Source organism: Mastomys coucha, unplaced genomic scaffold, assembly GCF_008632895.1.
Source record: "Mastomys coucha isolate ucsf_1 unplaced genomic scaffold, UCSF_Mcou_1 pScaffold12, whole genome shotgun sequence".
NCBI classification, from domain to species: domain Eukaryota; kingdom Metazoa; phylum Chordata; class Mammalia; order Rodentia; family Muridae; genus Mastomys; species Mastomys coucha.
The window spans coordinates 8,861,355-8,880,661 of record NW_022196894.1 but is presented as its reverse complement, the minus strand read 5'-3'; the positions used below and the strand labels follow the sequence as shown (position 1 = coordinate 8,880,661).

The following is a 19,307-nucleotide window of genomic DNA, read 5'->3' as shown; positions in this document are numbered from 1 at the left end:
GCGGTCTCCATTCCACTACCAGCAGCCACTTTCCTCCGCGGTCTCCATTCCACTACCAGCAGCCACTTCCCAAGACAAGGAAGAGTCAAACTGTAGTTTTTAAATCCCACATGAAGCTCCTGAAAGCCAAAGCAGAACTGCAGCAGTGAGTTCAGGGACACTGAAATGAAATAGAAATTTCCATCCCTCCCTCCTTCCTGGCTACCATAACGTGATCTGCTTAACTTTCTTTGTTCCTCTCTCCCTGCCACAATGGCCTGAAACTATAAATTCAGGTATTTTCTCACAGCAATAAAAATTCTAACCAGCTGATGGCACCACTGAGAGACAGTGGAAATTTTAGGAAGTAGAATTAGGACCCTCCCATCCACCAGGTTACAAGCAGTGTTGCTCTACCTCATTCCCCCTCCCCCAACAGTCAGCCTTTGCCCAAGGCCAAAGATGCCTGGAACGCCCAACACAAAAGTAAGCCTCTTCTGCCTCTTAAGCTGTTCCCTCAGGTGTTTTGTCTCAGAGAGGGAAAGCTGAGTAACTTCGCTCTAAGGACCCACCAGCTCTGGCTATGCAAATCACGGTAACACAGCAGGAGGTCAGAGCTGCAAGTGGAGCCTGAGTCCCTGTGGACCACTAGAGCCAAGAGCTGCCCCACCCACCTAAGACAATGAAATGGGCAGAGAAATACACATATTTCACCTAAGTCACTGTATTTGTAGAGCTTTTCCATAATGTTAGGCAATGTTTACTTTAACTTCTAGAGAAATGATTTCAGGTTCTCTGCCTTTTTTCTTCCCCCTTCACAAGCTAAATTAAAAAGTAAAAGGCAGACAGTTCAGGTTTTTCACTGCATCCTTTAGCCTTTGAAATGCATGCTGTAAAGCGATCCAGGTTCCCCAAGGCTGTCTCAGCAGGCAGGAGTAAAAAAGGCTGAGGAGAGCTGATCTGTCTGAGGGCTGCTAAGCAGGGCCACAGAGGAGATAAGATGCATCTGTATGGCAAATTAGTCCCACTTACTTGGTTCTAGGCCTCACAAGGAGAGGGAATTGCATTTAAGCCAGGCCCTAATGACTCTTAAGGTATCTTGTTTTTCATCATGAAACACCACTTTCTTGCAGCAAGCCTCTCTAAGACAGGAAAAGAACAAAAACAAAAGCAGAAAGTGCCATCCTGGAGACTGGCCTTTTTCTGTCTTAACCCTGAAGGCCCCTGGCGGGAGGTCTCCCTGCCTTTGCTAAGGAAGATCCTGGGACTGCCTGGCTTGTGCTTGGCATCAAAGCTCTCCAGACTGTACCAGGAGCTGCTTTTATTGGAACTGATGGTCTTCTGAAACGATGGCCCCTTTGTCTCTTTCCTTAGGCTGTCTGGCTGAGCAGTCTCCATTTTCAGCAAGGTTGCTAAACAAAGGTGTTTGGGGCTCTGCTCTTGCAAAAAATCCTCAGACACAATCCAGCCCAGAGTGAACTGTTTCTGTTCACTGCCTTCCTGTGTGTCTGGAATTGCTGCTACATAGACATAGTTCTCAGAAACGCCATGGTATGGTTTGCCTTCTGGTCTACCTCCATGCTGCCAAATGTGCAGGTGTGAGTTAACTGAAGTGACTAAGGATGAAGGAAGGGTCTTTGGTCCTACACCCTGCACTCACCGCCTGCCACTTCCTGTCTTCCCGGGGTGATCTAACGTCCATAATGGTGAGATTTGGGGGTCCAGGGATAGTTGAATTTTTGCTCTTCTATCAGTGACTTTTCTCCATTCTCCATATGACTTTGAGACTCCTCTGGGGTGGGGGCAGGGGGAGAAAGAAAAGAAAAAGTTCTTTTCTTTTGTACCTCTGAGTTCATCCCCATGACTAGCGATATTCACAGACAGGACAAAGATGAAGGTTGGAAAGCTGTTTGCTGGGTTTGGTTGCTTTCTGGTGCATTCATGACTGGAACTGGTCTCAACTCACTCATAGAGGATGCAACTTGTAGAGCTGAGCTGCTTCTATCATTCCAGAAAAAACAAAAACAAAAAAACCCAAAATGGCTAGTCACCCCTGTTTGTGGGTAAACTCAGGTTATATCAGAAGAACCTGCCACCTCACATAAATCACCAGTACAAAGAGTTCTTCCTCTAGACAGTCTCTGAGCCCAGTGAATCCTGAACTGTGAGGTCTGAGCCCCCTGTGCTGTGGCATGGTCATAGACAGTAAACAGAAGGAGCAGCCAATCTTTCCTCACTTCCAAGAGAAGCCCTAGGTTTCCAGGAGAGGTAGTCCTTGCTTTTCTCCTCAGCCCTGTTTTTATTCCACACTCATTTTAAGAACAGGAGAGGCTTGCCCTGGAATCACCACTCTTTCAACAACAATTATGCTGAGTGTCACTGCATGTTGTGAGCATCATGCGAGATGGCTCTGCAATATATGGGGCTAGCTGGCTTATGCTCAGACCCATTCATTGGGTCTTTTAAACTGCAAAACTGTATTGCAATCTTGATGTGATGGTGTTTTATGAAGGCCAGAGAGCTCTCTGCACAGGCTCATTTCATGGCCAGTAAGTTCTCAGACAGTTTCATCAAAGCTCCACTGCTGCCCTGTGCTTTCAAAGTAGCTGAATGGAGGATAGGGTGGGAATTGATTTTTATTTAAAAAAAGAATCACCTCTCATCATCCGAATTCCTCCTTCTGATCTGTATCCTACTGCAACCAGAATCAGGAAATTGCAAACTCTAGAATTTCACAAAGTAGTGTCTTAAGGCTGCCTCTGGGTGGGAGTTTCACCAGCATGGACTGTAGGCTGTGCATATGCCAATGAGGATATAACCAAATCAAAGCTGTGCTTTGTCCTCTGCTCCCTATAGCACCCTTGGAAGAACAATTCACCCCAAGAGACATTTGTTCTCTTCCTTCTTTTGTCCATTTCTTCCTTATTTATTTCTATGTCTTCATTAAGAGAATGTCTCACTGTGTAGCTCAGGCTAGCCCAACACTCATGATCCTTCTCCCTCAGCCTCTACAGTGTATATGCAGTACACATGGTATAGCTATTGTCATAGAAGACAGAAATGACTAGGAATTTTTTTAGTGCCTACTATGGGCTAGATAATTTTTAGCTCTTCAATTTCATAATCACTTTTAAAGCATCTTAAAGAAGTAAGACAGACAAGGGACCATTGTTCTTTCTGTGTGGTGGGTAAAGGAATTAAGACCCAGAGATGCTGGGCATTTTGGTTGTCAAGTCACTCTTTTGTGGCCCCTAAGTTGCAGTGTAGGAAATAATATGTAGGAATGCCCCCCAACCAATGTTGTTCCAACTGTTACATAACTTTAACTGCCACAAGTAAATTACTTTCTAGCAAACATCAAAAACGCATGTGTTGGTTGCCTAGGAGAGGCACAGCTAAGGGGGCTATTTTGTTTTCTTCAGCTAATGGAAATGATATAAAATTGACTGTAGTAATAGTTGCATCTCTGAGAATATGTAATAAAAGTTGTTGAATCATGAGGGGAGGTGCATCATGGGAAGAATGACAGCCTATGAAAATTGGTGTTCTAAGATACCTGTTATATATTTGTGTTTGCATTTAGGGTTTGATATTATACAAAGTGGGATAAATTATAGTATGCATTATAATATTCAGAAGGTAGGTATATTAAAGGAAGAATGTGCTGGGACCTCCCCCAGCACACATACTTATAGGCCCAGGTCCTTAGGGGTGAGTGGACCTACTACTTACATTTGCAATTGACATCTCCAGTGATTCAGAGTGAGGCTCTGGGCCTCAACCTCAATCCTGCTGAGATGAAATTTTCTTGTGTAACCTTCAACAACCCCAAGAGGAGTAGGGATGGTGTCCCAGTGTCCTGATCCGTTGTTTATTATCTTCTGAAAGGCTCCTTTACTGTTACTAAGGACTCTCTCTGAAGAGCTGAGTGCCTCTGGAGTGCTGGGCTTTTCGATGTGCTCACTGAACCTATTGTACACCAAGCCCTGTGCTAAGACTTCTACACACATGGTCTCATATGGTTACTCCCACCAACCCCACGCAGAATGGTTACTCTGATTGCCTCCAGTTTAATAATGGCAGAAACAGGAGTTCAGAGCACATAAGTTGCTTGAGTAAGAACACAACAAAGGCTGACTCCAGTCAAAACAACTGCGAGAGGGCAGTTTCCTTCATATCAGGTACTCTAGTACAGCCCTGGGAGATCCATATTCATTGAAAAGAACAGTTTTCCAAAAGCTGGCTTCAACTTGATTGTGAGATAGAAGCAGTATCTTCCTTTTGTGGTCCAAATGCAGCTGGAATTCCCAGGGTTCAGTGTGAGTGGTCCAACATCAGTGACTGCTTAGGGTGATATCCATGTGTTGACTTTTGGTCTGTCCCTATGTATTATAATGCTAAATTCTGTACAGAAGGTCTAGGCCTATGAGTGAATTCTCACATTTACCAGCTTTTGTCGTGTAAAACTTGTTTCTTAATTTAAGACTATTGGTTAAATAAAAATGACTACAGCCAATTACAGGAGGGGCTAAAGGCAAGCAGGTTTTTTTGTTACCTGGTTGAGCAGGGTGGAAAGAGGGGAAAAAAGCACAGAAGAAAGAGGAAAGAGAAGAAGGCACCATGAAAGGTGATGGACCATGAACACAGGGCCAGGAGAAACAACAGGTATTTGGGGTACACATTGGGGAGATAGCTTAGCTCAGCAGTTAAAAAAATAGATTAGGGGTTAAACCCAGTAATTGTCAAAGCCAAATAAAGTAACTATAGGCTGAGTCTCATTTATTTTAAAGCTAGTGGGGCGATAAGCTTTAGTTGGTTATACTATATCCATGGAAAGCAATAGACACTGAAAGAAGAATGTGATATCTTCCTGTGTCATTTCCTGTCCTAGCAGACATGATTCTCTTCTAAGGTGAATCAAAGGAGGTGGCAGGAGAAGGCACACATATATAGGGACTTTGTCATCACATGTCTGTAGAGACTTTGTCACCATGGTTACAAGTTCTTACCCAAGCGCTCCGGGAAGGACCCATATTCTACCTTCTCCACTATATTCTCCCTATGTTCTAAAGTTGGGCTCCCAACAGCTTCTAACAACTGGATGTTAAGACGCTAACTGTTCTGCCTTAAAATAAAAAGATCTGATGTCAAAGGTGTTTGGGAAATAATGAGTTAAAGTTTAACAGCTTTTCATTGGCATGAAATAAAATTCTCCAGGGCCTCAGGCTTTTTCTCACTTGATAATAATAGCAAAATAATGGCAGTAATCACCTCCAGACATTTACCACTTTCTATCTGCTGGGGCTATGGCATATGTTTAAAGCACTATTCCATTGATGCAGCCATCTAGGAAGTATTGGTGTGATTATCTCCACTTTGCAGTTCAGAAAGTCAGGGTTTAGAGTTTATAGCCATGCTACTTGAATGTACCTGATGATTTTCATTTCAGAAGCTAAGCAGGGTCAGGTCTTGTTAGTACCTGATGGAAGAAAAAACAGACTAAGGAGTTGAATGTCTGCCTGAAGAATAGCAAGAATACCAATAATAGCAAGGCGAAGGCAGAGCTGGAACTCGGGTATGTCTGAGTCTAAGCCCAACACACTCAGCTCTTTTCTTCCTTAGTAGAAGGTGGCCTGACTGTGTAAACCTCCAGCCTTATTTCATGCTTCTTCTATAAGTTGAAGGGATGACATTTGAAAAAGACCAGAGACCTCAAAGGAAGTTGGCCTTGGCCTTCTTTTTCTCTTCCCCATAAGTGACAAAATGAATAAAGGTGCACTTAGCACAACAGACTGGGGAGGAGTGCTGGTTTGAGCAGGGAACAGCTTTCCAGCCTTTGCTTTTGACATGGCCTAAAATATTGTCTAAAGCCATCAGACCACAGGAAGCTGACAAGGCCAGGAGGCAGACTGCTCCTCCAGGGCTGTCACAGAGCCCTAATAGCTTTGTTTTCACAGGGAGTTGGGTATGTCTCTCAAATTAGTTAGATCTGTCATGTTCCAAATTGTTTGCATTTCTAAAAATGGGATTTGACATGTGAACAATTATTATCTAATGCAAGACCCAAAAATCTGTCTCTCTCAAGTCAACAACCTGGTAGTCAGAGGATTCTTATTAAACACAAACCTCTTTCCCAGTGTGGGACTATTGTGTCCACACTTTCCAACCCACATTGTTTTTCAGCTCTGGAACCTTTGTCCAATTTCTTCTTCATCTCTTGCTCAGTGTACTCATTCAAGGATATTAGTCCCCCAACAAGATGTTCCTCTGTCAGTGTTGGGAACTACCCAGAGCAGCAGAGCAGCACCTCAGAATTTATCAGCAATTCATCTCCTGGAGCTCCATCCAAGGCCTAGTCAACCAGGAGCTCCTGGGCAACTGAGTGCTCCCATGCCTCTTATGAAAAAAAAAAAAAGATTGCCTGGTGGTCCTTATCCCCATCATAGCTACTTGTTCCTATCTTCTGCAGCTTCCCCATAATCCCTCCACTCTGATTTCTTCTCTTTATCCAGTTGAACACCATCTGCCTTCAAGAATATCCTAGTTGGTGGCCCCAGCTCCAATCCAATCCAACTTTCTGTAGTCTAGTTCCTTTTGAACAGTCACAATGATCTTTGAAGAAGGCAAAAGTAATACCCAGGTCCTTGTCTAGGATTTGCATTGTTTGTCTCCTACTCTTATTTTGTTTAAGATGTTTAAAGAGCTCTATCTCCACCTCCTTGAGTCAGCTGCTCCATTCCTATTCTGGGATTCAGCCATGTAGAAGGAATGAAGAATGAGGAGAACAATGCCCATGATTGGTTCTAAAAACAGCTTTTCCCATTCCCCACCCCTCTGAGAAACAACTTATCCATAGTATCAGAGGGACATACTCTCAAATTATAGTTCTACCTTTACTGACTGAATTCATTTAGGTGAGTGTGAATCTCCCTCACTTGGACATCCATGACCTAGTTCTGAATGGGGATGACAATCTTCAGCAAAGAGTTTGGAGAATTAAGCAACACAGTAAGTGTGAAGGACTGGTGCTCTGGCACATAGTAGGGAATTAATGCATTAATTATATTTAATAGCTTGACCTAGTCACTCACTAGTTCATTCAAATACTCAACTTAAATTTTTCCTTAGTCCCACTGATCACTCTGCTAGGAAAGTTGAAGAAAAAGTTCTGTCCCCTAAAGTCCAATTCCTCATATGGTCAACATGGCTGTGCTTATAAGAACCCAGTACATCCTATGCAGCATTAGTGACTCTTCCAGAATTAATTTGCCTTGTGATTTGTTTTGGCCACTCTGCTTTTGTAGTTCTCTTTGGAGAATTTGCCTTTCCAGACATTTTTGATAGATGCGTTTCCTTAAAGATGGGAAGATGAGCAAAGGGGTAACACACTGTCCAGAAACAACCCTAAGCACGGACTCTGCATCCAAGTGCACGCACATGTGCACACACACACTATAAGACACACCTCAACACTGGAGATCGCACAGACTTATAGGGACCGGTCAGAGCAGACACACATATGACTGGATCACATACAAACATTGGGACTCTTTCCCTTTGTTATATAATGTTGAGTTTGACAACACCTGGACAAAAGAGCCAGAAAAAGGAGTACGGTACCTTTTGGTGACTTAAGCGTTGACACTGCCCAGTCACCATCAGAATTTCCTAAAAAAATAACAATTGAGAGATGCTGATCTGGTTGCCAGAAAAATCAATGTTTGTGGTACCCTCATACCCAGGTTGTGCTTGCTGCCTCAGCTGCAGCCTCCAAGGAATCTGGCCTCAGGGACCCCGGGAACAAGGAAAGGAGCCAGTGCGGCCTTGCACTAAGTATGCACCTGTTTCGACAAGACCTAACAGGATATTAAGAGACGTATCTTAATCATGCCAAGCAGAGCAAGGATCATCAAATTGAAGTCTAGCTATAAGTTTCAATTCACTATAAAAGACAAGACATTTTGGCATACAGAAGATTGGTTTCACAATTATGTACACATGATTAGAGATGGAATTTGCTTCCCATTTGCTACAGACATTCTTCTGAAAGAGGTTACATCATTGTAATCTGAGATTGGAGCACATTCACCTACCTGTAGTTTTAAAAGCTCCATTTGGGCACAACTTGCCTTACCACGGTGCCTAATGTGAAAGATATTGCTGAAAGTGAGTGAATTCACCCTTCTCCAGAGCCACTCTTTCCTAAGTAGGGAAATCTCACCCTCCAAAGCTACAGGGAACACACTTGTTAGCTGAGAATCCCGAATACATTGCTTTACAAAACAGCTATGTGGCTGGAATTCGAGTTATAAAAGAGGTATTCCAAATCTAATTCCCTTCCAGATGTACCCAGTAACCCTTTGGGGGAGAAGTCTCATATTATTAACAGAGTCTCGAGTAACTTCTCAGTAAATAAACAAATATGAGAAGAGCTCAAAGTGCACCTCACTCCTTCATTACTGGTGTTCTCTAAAACTGAGTTTAAAGTTTAAAGTACAACCTCTGCCTATGAAGGCTTTATCCCATTGGCTGGAGGCCTGACCAATCAATGAGTGCTACTAGCTCTCCTGTTCTTTCCTAGGAACCCACTTGGGCAGACCAAACAGACTGCCAGCTAAGAGGAGATTTGGAAAACAGCCTGTGACCAGAATGGTTATAGAGCACAGATATAGCCATTTAAGCATTTCCGGTTGGCTTCCCAGCCATACCAAGGGACTTTCAAATTACCATGTGTCTCCTGGGGATCTGAGTTCTACACCCTTATCACTCATACAGAGAGGAGCTTGACTTGACAGGACAGGAAGTTAGAGCTCAGCTGGTCCTGTCTGCAGTGCGTAGCCTTGTCCTCTCCCCCTTAACTTGGGGTTATCTCTAGATAGTCATAGGGCCCCAGATCTTTCTGTGCCCACGAACAGCAGCAGACCAACCCCCAAGTCACAATCTTAAGAAGAGTCATCCTCCCCGAACATTTCTCAGTTTTTGCCTTACATGCAGGATCCAGTCACAAAGGTGACAAACCTTTGTCCTAGCTTCCAAGTCAGGGTGGGCCTGACAGGGCAGTAACAAAGTCTCTTCTATGCATACATTGACCATTAATAAGATAAGTGAGCTACTAAAGTCCTGAAGCGAGTGCTAAAGCCCTCGCTATCCTTGGCAGCATGAGCTGATGTTGATGGGACTGACTGTCTGGGGGTGAAAAAATGCTCATTTAAAGGGGATGGACCTTTTATACAGAACAAGAACTGTAGGATAGAAAGGGGAACGAGGGAAGGTCAAGTGTCCTGGCCTATTTATTACCTTTACTGGGACGTGGTTACTCGGCTATAAGGATTTTTCAGTAACTGCTATTCTAAAATTAGAATCTGTGTGTTTTGCCTCTTGAAAATGTATCTCATAGTATATTCCAAATATATTATACCTCAGTTATACTCAGCATCATGGGAAGTCTTTTACCTTCAGAGGAAAAACAACTGACATCTTGTTGAGCCTTGCTCAGAGACGGAAGTGGGCAGTAAAGAATAGACCTCACAGAAGGAGGGAGCAAAGTTGGCAATGGGCCCACAGGAGGGAGTGTAGGGAATGGTCCTCAACAGCTTTTCTTTTACATTGTGGTATACTTTGATTGTTAGAAGTAGCTCAGAAGTAGCATCATTTTGTGCAAACTACAGGATTTCCAAGTCAAGCAATCTGAATGTGAGCTTAGTTAACCATGCTGAGCCTTGGCTGCTCCATCAATCTACAGTACACAGTACAGTAGGTCTAGCGCCTCCCTTGGATACACGCTGCTGTAGAGCTCAGTGATATTAGCCTCAGCTAATACTCAGCTTAAAAATTAAATTAGCTTGGATCAGTTCATGGTTGGGGGTTTTGTGTTTTCCCTTGGCCCTTGGCACAAAGTAGCCACAGAGAGGATGAGGAGGGATTCCTGCACTGTTGTTGATGTTTTACATTTTTATTAGAAGATGTAACATGTTCCGAGAAAAGATCATCTGTCAAATGGCAAAAGGGAAATATTTTTCTTAATATAAAACTAATTATTTGGTTAAGATGAAGGTATGCAGCATTGCATTATCATGCTGGTGAATTCCTTCTTGGTTAGACTGGGTGCCCAAGGCCCAACTGAGCCAAATAAAGGGCCTATGGGGGCTTGCAGACACTTACGCAGTTTAGGAGTTCGACCTCAGAAACCTATGAGCACTGGATCAGGACAGATGGTAGATAAATGCTGACTACAGGTAACTTGCTGTGTGTCATGTGTATTGGAGATTACATAATAAGATGGAGTTTCCCCTGGCCAAGACATAGGAACCCTCCCTCTCTGAAGCACCAGGTGATCTTTAGAGACACTTCTGCCTTGCTCAAATTGTCCTATGAAGAGACACATCTGTCCTCACCCTGCACTTGTCATGAGCACATGGGTCAGGGAAGGGGAATATTAATGATGTCAACCTATCAGGAACATTTCTCAGCATCCTCCTCAATTGAAAATGTCTCCAAACTGTTGAAACCCATATTACAGTTTCAGTGAAAAGGGCCGGTGTGTGGTGCAGGTTCTTTCGTGGATGGTAGCACTCACATCTGGGTAAGTGGCTTGGACTGGCTCTACTGATTCTTAGGGTTCACAGAAAAGTAATTTGTTCTTTGTTTCCTTACTCATTTGTTTTTTTAACCAGGCCCCTGATGTGAACTAAGAAATGGATGTCAAGAACATGGATTCTGCTCTCTCTGTCAACTGGAAATTCATGCCAATCAAGGTCCTGGTGTATCTGGGAGTCTAGCAAAAAGTTATGACTTGTAGACAGTTCTTCTGGAAGAGAACTGTAATGGGCTGAAGTGATTACTACATGTGGAGAACTTTTCAACGGTCTGGATCACTGCCTCCACCTAAACCATTCACTGTATGTGGTTGTGATTCTGCTACACAGGAGAAACTGAGGCCCAGGGAAGCCAATAGGATCTGAAATCACTTAGTAAAGTTTGAGTCAGGACATACAACTCAGTCCTGACCAAGTTTAGTTTCATGTACATTCTTCTTCTTTCTTGCTAGTCACCCCAGGTTCTGTCTTGACATGATGTCTATCATATGTCAGTTCACTGCCTTTGCAAAGGGCACAGGTGGTTCAAAATGCCCAATACAGTGCTGGGTACTGGAGAAACAATGTGGATAGGGCTGACCAGGTCCATGCCTTAATGTCTCCTAATAGTCCAGGGACACCAAACTCAGTGCCAGGAGAATAAACAAATGAATGAATGAATAAATGAATGAATGAATGAATGAATGAATAGTATCTCACTTCAGCATACTTTCCCTCACAGAGTCCTGTGTGGCTCATCTCTTGAAATTTCCCTCTTGTGTGCTAGTCTTTTGCCAATAGCTGAACTATGAGCCCCCTGGGAACAGACATCATTCTACAATCATTTGCCAGACATGCCCAGGTGGTATGTGTCAAGACCCTAAGAAGAAAAGAGTTCATAAGAAGAAAGTCTGTAAGCAGAAAATTCTAAGCATGAATGGGTGGTTTCAATAAAGCAGTAAAAGTAGAATGAGAGACAAAGGCAGGCAGGATTGGGAATCAAAATCAGGAATAAAAGGGCTTATAACCCTTTATTCAAATCTGGCCTTACACCAGCGCTGGCAAAGAATGAAAGGGGTGTTTAAGGCCCTGCAGTTGTTCTGATAACTAGATGAGGTGGGATGGTTTCCAATTGCAGTTTTAAAATTGGGGTGGTATTCAGGGATCATCTACTCTGCTTCTTTGTTTATCACATGAGGTAGAAGTCTAGGCACTTCGGAGGCTGCTCCGTGGCATGCAGCTAAGGGCAGGCAGAGCTCAGAATAGGCTGGGGCCTCTGATAAGCATCTGATGTGGTGGATAGTAAAGCCTTAAAAGTAGATTTATTTTCTAGTGTGTGTTTTCAAGTTGGCAGTTAAGAGTAGAGGTGGACTAGGCTTCTCGTATCCACTAGATTGAGAGATTTTACACAGGGAGTCTGGCCCTGGGAGACTGCAGAGCTTTAGATAGCAAACCACTTTTAAACAGCCTTGCTCTTGGGTAGCAATGATCCTCTAATGAAATGCATTTCCTGTTCACACCAGTTTGCATTACACTTTAATAAAGAACCCTTGAAGGAACATTTATTATAGGATTTGAGTTCACTGATGCAGGCTGATATTAGAGTCATGGGGAGCCACTGGGTCAGGCAGTTCCTCAGCAACAAACCAGCTCACCCACCTGCTGGTTAGAGCCCAAGAACTCTAAGGCTGTCATGGAGCCAGCGGAAGGGGGCCTGTTAGACACTTACTAGATTGAGGCAAAATCCCAAGAGAGATTCTTCCACTTGCTACAAGATATAAAGATGATTCCTTAAAATCTAGATCATCTTTGATTGTCAAAGGTAAGCTCATTCATTCAAGCAACAAATATTCCAGAACCTCCTGGTTTCAGAAGAAATGGTTACATAAGAAGTGCCTAACACATTTTCATATTGCAAATTTCATTCCAAATGCTCTGCAGACATTTCTTGTCTACAGCAACCCTGAAGAAATCCTGGGAAGGATCAAGGAGCTGTGTTGGAACATTCATCTATTATTTACACTAAGAGCTACTAAGTATCTGGTGGGGGAGAGCTCTAAGTTAAAGAAACGAGCTAAATGGGATAATATGACCAGTTCTCAAAGAAATAAAATACATCTGAGCTGATTATTCATAATGCCAAAACAAGAACAACATATAACAACAGATGTTATTGTCTCTGAACTATAGCCTTCAGAAAGGGAGGTGGGGTTAGAATAGTGTTTGCAGCTGTGTGAGCAGTGAGCCTCACCTTGCTTTCCGGGGCAACAGTACCCTTCCCTTCTTTGTAATATGGGATGCTTGGGATGCACATGTTATGCAAGAACACAGTGTGAAATCAAGAAAGTTGATAGCTATAGAATATAAGACATGGTGTTTTCTAGGGGTCGGAGAGGAAAATAAATAAATTAGGAGACAAGGATAATGGAAAAGGAAAGGTTTTCTAGGCTGAAGATGTAGAAAAGCCTGTGTCTTTATTAAACATGTGACCTTGGTACTATCCACTTGGCTCTAATTATTTCATCCTGAAGGCCTAAGGAATTGGGGAACAGGAGCTCTCAGATTTATGATACAAACACTAATTACCTAGCCTGTTTCTGTCCAAATGTGAGGTCCTAGTACACTTGTTTTATGAATATTTTATCAGCATCAACCTTAGATACCACCAACATGAGAGCTCCGCCATAAGGCCTGTACCTTGGTTCTGGGGTTAGGGTACTTCATAGTGGAATCTGCACTATCTCTATTGAGGAGCTGGAAGAAAAGAAGATGAGAAATTGATCAGAAAACACAGTGTATCTGTGGCATCCTCTACATGAATGACATTTCCTGGAACGAAAACTATATAAGAATAAATAAAAAAAGTCTTGTAAATAGCCAGAAGGGCAGAAAGACCTCCACCAATAAATCCAGTGGAATTCCAGCCAAGGGGCGTTGTTCCATGACAAAGACTCCTGGTACTCAATTCTTTTTGTGAAGGAGAAGAGTTCTCCATAAGGAGAATATTTAAAGATAATGGTGAAGACCTCTCAAGGGGACCTAAGCTGAGCCTGAGATAGGCTATAACCATGGAAGGGGTCAGCATGATTGCTCACAAGGCAGTGGGGCTCTGGAAAAGAAGGATGACATGAATGGTGGGACTTTTCTCGCTTCACTTGAAAGGCTTCTGTATGCCCATTTTATAATCTGGAAAGCTGAGGACTACTGAGGGTTAGGTAACTGCACAGAGTCAGGCAGAAGCTGTGGCAGAGCTAGGGTTTGAGCTCATATCTATCTGGTTTTTATCAGTTCATCAAAAGATAAACTCAGAGAAGTAGCAGATGATATGGAAAGGCAAGCTTAAAAACCTCTCCTCAAGATAAGGACAAGAAAATAGAACTCACAGGACATAGCAAAAAGAAAACAAATTTCCTGTGTCTAGAGTAAACAAGAATATGGAAAACAGGAGCAGGATTTGGGAGAGGGTGTTAAGAGTAAGCAGTTGAGAAGGGATGCAGTACTCCTGAGTGTGAGGCTTATGAAATAGTCTAAACCAGTAGTCTGCAGCTTGGGCTTCGCATTAGAAATATCCAGATTTTTTATTTTACATACATGGGTCATAAATCTTGATCCATTCCTGGTGCTTATGGAGGTCATCCCCTGGAAATGGAGTTACAGATGGTTATGAGCCACCATGCTGGTGCTGGTAATCCTCTGGAAAAGCAACTAGTACTTTTAAGCACTGAGCCATCTCTCCAGCCCATTTATTTTTTTCAAATGTCTATAGACATCTGATGAATTACATTCTTAACCTGCTCAGTTAGAAACTCCAAGGTGGTCTGTGGCCTTGGTGCTGATTCCACACTCAGGTGACCCTGATACTCTGCACCCATCAGTGAGAACCTGAGTTGTCATAACCAGTCACTAGCCAGGAACTGACAACTTTGCTCTGGACGAAGCTTTATCCAGTAGAACATGTCTGAGGGTAAATTACCATGCTGTAGTGGGAGAGACTAGGAAGACATGGGAGGGAGAGTTGTGCTGGGTGACAGAAGCACCCGGTCAGTTCTGCACTCTGTTACTGCTGCTGTTGGGTCTGTAGAATCACCTCCCAATTCCTCATTCTAATCATCAAGCTACTGAGTTTTCTTCCACGAGTCACTAAGAAAATATGCATAAGAAGTCAAACATAGTATTGTATACTTGGTAAGAACAAAATTTATAATAGCTCTGCAGTCTAGTGTCTAGACAATCCTATCTCAGGAAATGTTATCCTCTGAAGGAGAGAAACTACCTAGGCTAAGATTGTGCACTATCCATAAGCTTATCAGAGATGCCAGGGGATGCGTAGGTGATGGGGAGTATCTGGTTAAAAGCCAAGACATCTGAGGCTCTTAAGGATTACCTAGGAAAGATGGGGAGTACTAAAGGAGGTTAAACATAAGGGGACCACACGAGCATCTAGGTCTTTCTGCCCTGGAAAAAATCCTTACTAAATAGGTGCCCCAGGTGATAACCTTGTACCACACAGCAAGACAGGAATTAATTAGGTTCAAGGAAATAGCTGTGGGAGTCCTGATTATAGATAGATAGGTAGATAGATAGATAGATAGATAGATAGATAGATAGATAGATAGATAGATAGACAGATAGATAGACAGATAGATAGATAGTAGATAGATAAATAGTAGGTAGATAGATGATAGATATAAATGATAGATAATGGGTAGATAGTAGATAGAAAAATGATGGATGATACATAGATATAGATGATAGATGACAGATTCATAAATACACATATAAAGATAGATATAGATCAATGATGATAGATAGGCAGATAGATAATTGATAGATTCAAAAATAGACATGTATACATAGAAATAGGTAGGTAGGCAGACACATACATGCATTATAGATTTATACATACATAGGCATATACATAGATTCATACATAAATTGGTTCATAGACATATACATACATATATTATAAACAGATAATAAATAAATCAATAAATGATAGATGATAGATAAGTGAAGAAAATAGGTATAATAAAGAAATAAAAATAAAAAGTAAAAAAAAATTCATAAAGAGAAGCTGAAGGAGAGAGGGAAAGAAAACAGACTCATGTAGGATCCCTTACCTACTGCCTTTAAGGAGGCAGACTCATGTAGGATCCCCTTACCTACTGCCTTTAAGGAGGCATACACATGTAGGATCCCCTTACCTACTGCCTTTAAGGAGGCAGACTCATGTAGGATCCCCTTACCTACTGCCTTTAAGGAGGCATACTCATGTAGGATCCCCTTACCTATGGTCTTTAAGGAGGCATACACATGTAGGATCCCCTTACCTATAGCCTTTAAGGAGACATACACATGTAGGATCCACTTACCTACTGCCTTTAAGGAGGCATACTTGTTGAGCTCTTTGCCTGGAGGCTGCTGTTCATATGGATTAGAAATCTGGCCCAGGTTGGGGTATGAATGTGGGTGTCCCATCTGCTGAAGCAGAGGAGAAGTGGGCACTGCATTGTTCATCTGGGTGGTATCTGAAAATGAAGAGACAGAAATGGTCATAAAAAAGCAAGACCTCCCAACCACCCCACCATCATCAAATACCTCCATCCTAAAACTCTCCCTGCACTGTGCTCATGAGTGGCAGAGCATCAGATGAAACAATAACGTGTCAAGTTCCCATCATTGCACAGGACTTGGTATATCAAAACAGTATGTGGGGGCAGTAGAGAAATGGTTCAGTGGTTAATACTCTATCAGACTAGTGTAGACTATGGTAGAGAACTAAGCAGCCATACCATCTGGATTCATGGCAAGACTCAGAACTCAGGCTGTGGGGCCTTTTAGCTCAGCCACCTTGGCCGGCCATAGTTGCATAGTTTCAAATAACCAGCTTGTTCTGGGCAAAACCATGACCTGAGATAAGCTCCTTTGAATCTCAGGACCCATATTTAGCAGCTTACAAATAACTATAACTCCAGTTCCTTGGGCATCCAACATCTCTGGCCCACCTGGAAACATTTACTCATAAGCACATACCCACACACGGACATACATAGGGACCCAGGATTAAAATTAAAAGAAATATTTTAAAATAACAAAATTTGTGACCTGGAAAAGTGTCTGAGTGGCATCAGTTCAAATCTCAGTACCCATGTCAGGAAGGTAGGTATGTACATGTCTGCCTGCACTATCAGCCCTACACAGGAAGACCCTGGGAGCTTGCCAGCCAGCCTGGCAACAACACTAAACATCTCATTCAGTGAGAGACCTTGTCTCAAAGGAATAAGGTGGACAACACAGAAGTGACACCCAACATCATGCTCACAGATTTAAGAACAACCAAAATTTAGGTAGCAAGATATTTAACTTCAGTAACATTCAAAGAAATGGGACTCAGAAGAGCTCCTAGAGCCTACCCCTTTACCAAGAAGCTGACAAACATTAAGAGGTCTGTAGGTCACCAGCAATGACAAAGGTGCTGGAAACAGAGAGGCCACACGAGCTTCTGGTCATTGCAGTCTCCTCAGCCCACTCTACGTGCAGGAGTGAACCTAGCATACAGCATTGAAATTTATAGCACACGTATATGCAAAGCATACAATGCTATGTCATGTGACCAAACATACAGAAATATGTGATTGCTCACAAATGCTTTTTGCACTAGTCTATTGTAGTTTGTTTTTTACTGTAAAGTGGAAAAAATGAACTACTATATGGGAATTAATTTTAAAATTTACATATGCATTATGTGTATAGGTTATACATGCATATGGTAGAAAATCATGCAACTCTTAGGAGGAAAAAAGATTTCAAAGTAAATCCACACTACCTGTCTAGGGAGTTTCCAGAGACTGCATAGGAAGCATGAGAGGCAGTACAAATATTATAGTGTTTATCTTACAAAAGAAAATGTGCCTATTTCTGTACACCAAGGTTTGCATAAGCTAAACAGAAGATTATAAAGCACATACTGAATATTGGCTACATGTGGGGACAAAATATTATGGGAAGGGAACTTCCAGAAGTTCATTTGTATAAATACATTTTGAGATGAGATCTGAAGGAAAAACAGAATATCAGTCAGGTGTAACCAAAAAGAGATGCACTGGAGACATGGTATTGGCTGAGGAAAGGGCTGGTGGGTTGCCACCAGAGGAAAGCGGTAGGCTCATGTTCAAGCTCAGCCCCTGGAGAGTAGTCCCTGGTCTCTACGCATGCATGGCTGGAAAGTACAATATAGAGAAAGCAGAAAAAGATGAAGCAGCAGAGACTGACAGAGACTAGCTGGCTAGTTCAAAGACCCCACCTTGAGAGCAATGAAATGGGGTCCAGAAGACAAAGATGGCCAAGCCAGTTGAGTCAATCAGGACCCAGTCTCATCCAGGGAATCTGGTAGGATGTCTCCAGCTTCAAGAAGCACCTGTGTTCATCAAGATACACACTGCTAGATGCTGGAGCTACCACACGAGATCCCATTAGCTGGCATTCATACTCATTTCCCAGCTTCTGCAACTCTTAGTTGCTCACAGCCCACACGGCTGCTCGTATGCAGAGCCTTCCTCTTGCCATGCCGGGCTTGCTGCTTTTCACATATCTCTCCTTTCACATCTGGCTGCTCTGCAACCAGTGACTCACTGACATCAAGGCACAAAGTGCAGGCACTTGCTTCAAGGTGAGGTGACTATGGAGAGCTCAGTGGGTGCTTCAGAGCTCACCCTGGATTGGGGCAGGTTTTCCCAATCAAAGCCAAAAGTTTGGGCTTTGCAAGCCTCTGTTGCCATTGTAGGGTGACACTAGCCTGGGTATGATACGAAGAACTATCCATGTCTATTTCAGTAATATTTTAATTTTAAAACCAAGTGACAAGTTTGGTTCAAGGGCTTTTGGTCACCCCTGTCTACATTTCCTCTAACATCTTCATCCTTATATGGCCACTTTATCTTCCCTTTGTATTTCTCTTCTCTCTCTCTCTCTCTCTCTCTCTCTCTCTCTCTCTCTCTCTCTCTCTCTCTCTCTCTCTCTCTGTGTGTGTGTGTGTGTGTGTGAACATGACAGTTCTCTTGTCCCCTGGCTTGATAACAAGCTACTGTAGAAACTGAAAGATAGAAACCAGGGGGAGGTGCAAGGAAGAGTTTGGTTAACAGGGACAATGATGAAGTTTTATAGTAAATAGAACTTAGTCCTTTTATAGTCCTCATCTCATAGTAGGGTGACTATTAGCAATAATGTATTGTCTAGCTACAAAATGTAAATAAAAAGATTGTTCATGTTCTCATCACAAAGATATGATAAATTGTTTGAGGTTACAAATATATTGATCACCATAATTTAATCATTATATGTATTAGGGTACCACACCTCTAGGTATGTACAATCATTATGTTTCAATTAAAAATAAGATGAAATAAAGCTGTAAAGATTGACTGAGTGGTGAATTTAAAAAGCCCAAGGACATTAGTAAACTAATTAACTAACGACTCAATGCAAGTCTTTGTGCCTCTCCAGGAAGAGATCTCAACCACTAGCTTTTCTAGTTAGAACTGATGGCCTCCAAGTCAGTCCTCCAGGGTGAACCTGGTCCTTCATTCTCTCTGTCCCTATGTCCTAGACCCTCACCACTAAACTCAAATTCTATTTCTAAGCTCACCAAGGAAATGCTAACCATTTCATTAAAAAGGGGCAGGGGAGAGCTGGGCAGTGGTGGCGCACACCTTTAATCCCAGCACTTAGGAGGCAGAGGCAGGCGGATTTCTGAGT

The 19,307-nt window shown here is 42.6% G+C and overlaps 1 protein-coding gene across 2 annotated transcripts in view; it reads right to left on the bottom strand.

The window, feature by feature from the left end:
• Positions 1–19,307, bottom strand: part of Shisa9 (shisa family member 9) — a 300,205-nt gene that overhangs the window by 10,564 nt on the left and 270,334 nt on the right. The window contains exons 3-4 of one of the 2 annotated variants that reach the window (XM_031362939.1): positions 15,926–16,081; positions 7,600–7,647 (exon numbers count right to left, since the gene is read on the bottom strand). In XM_031362939.1, the coding sequence (XP_031218799.1) occupies positions 7,600–7,647; positions 15,926–16,081 (204 nt within the window). The remainder of the gene's footprint in view (positions 1–7,599; positions 7,648–15,925; positions 16,082–19,307) is intronic. The other variant, XM_031362943.1, reaches the window with a different exon arrangement.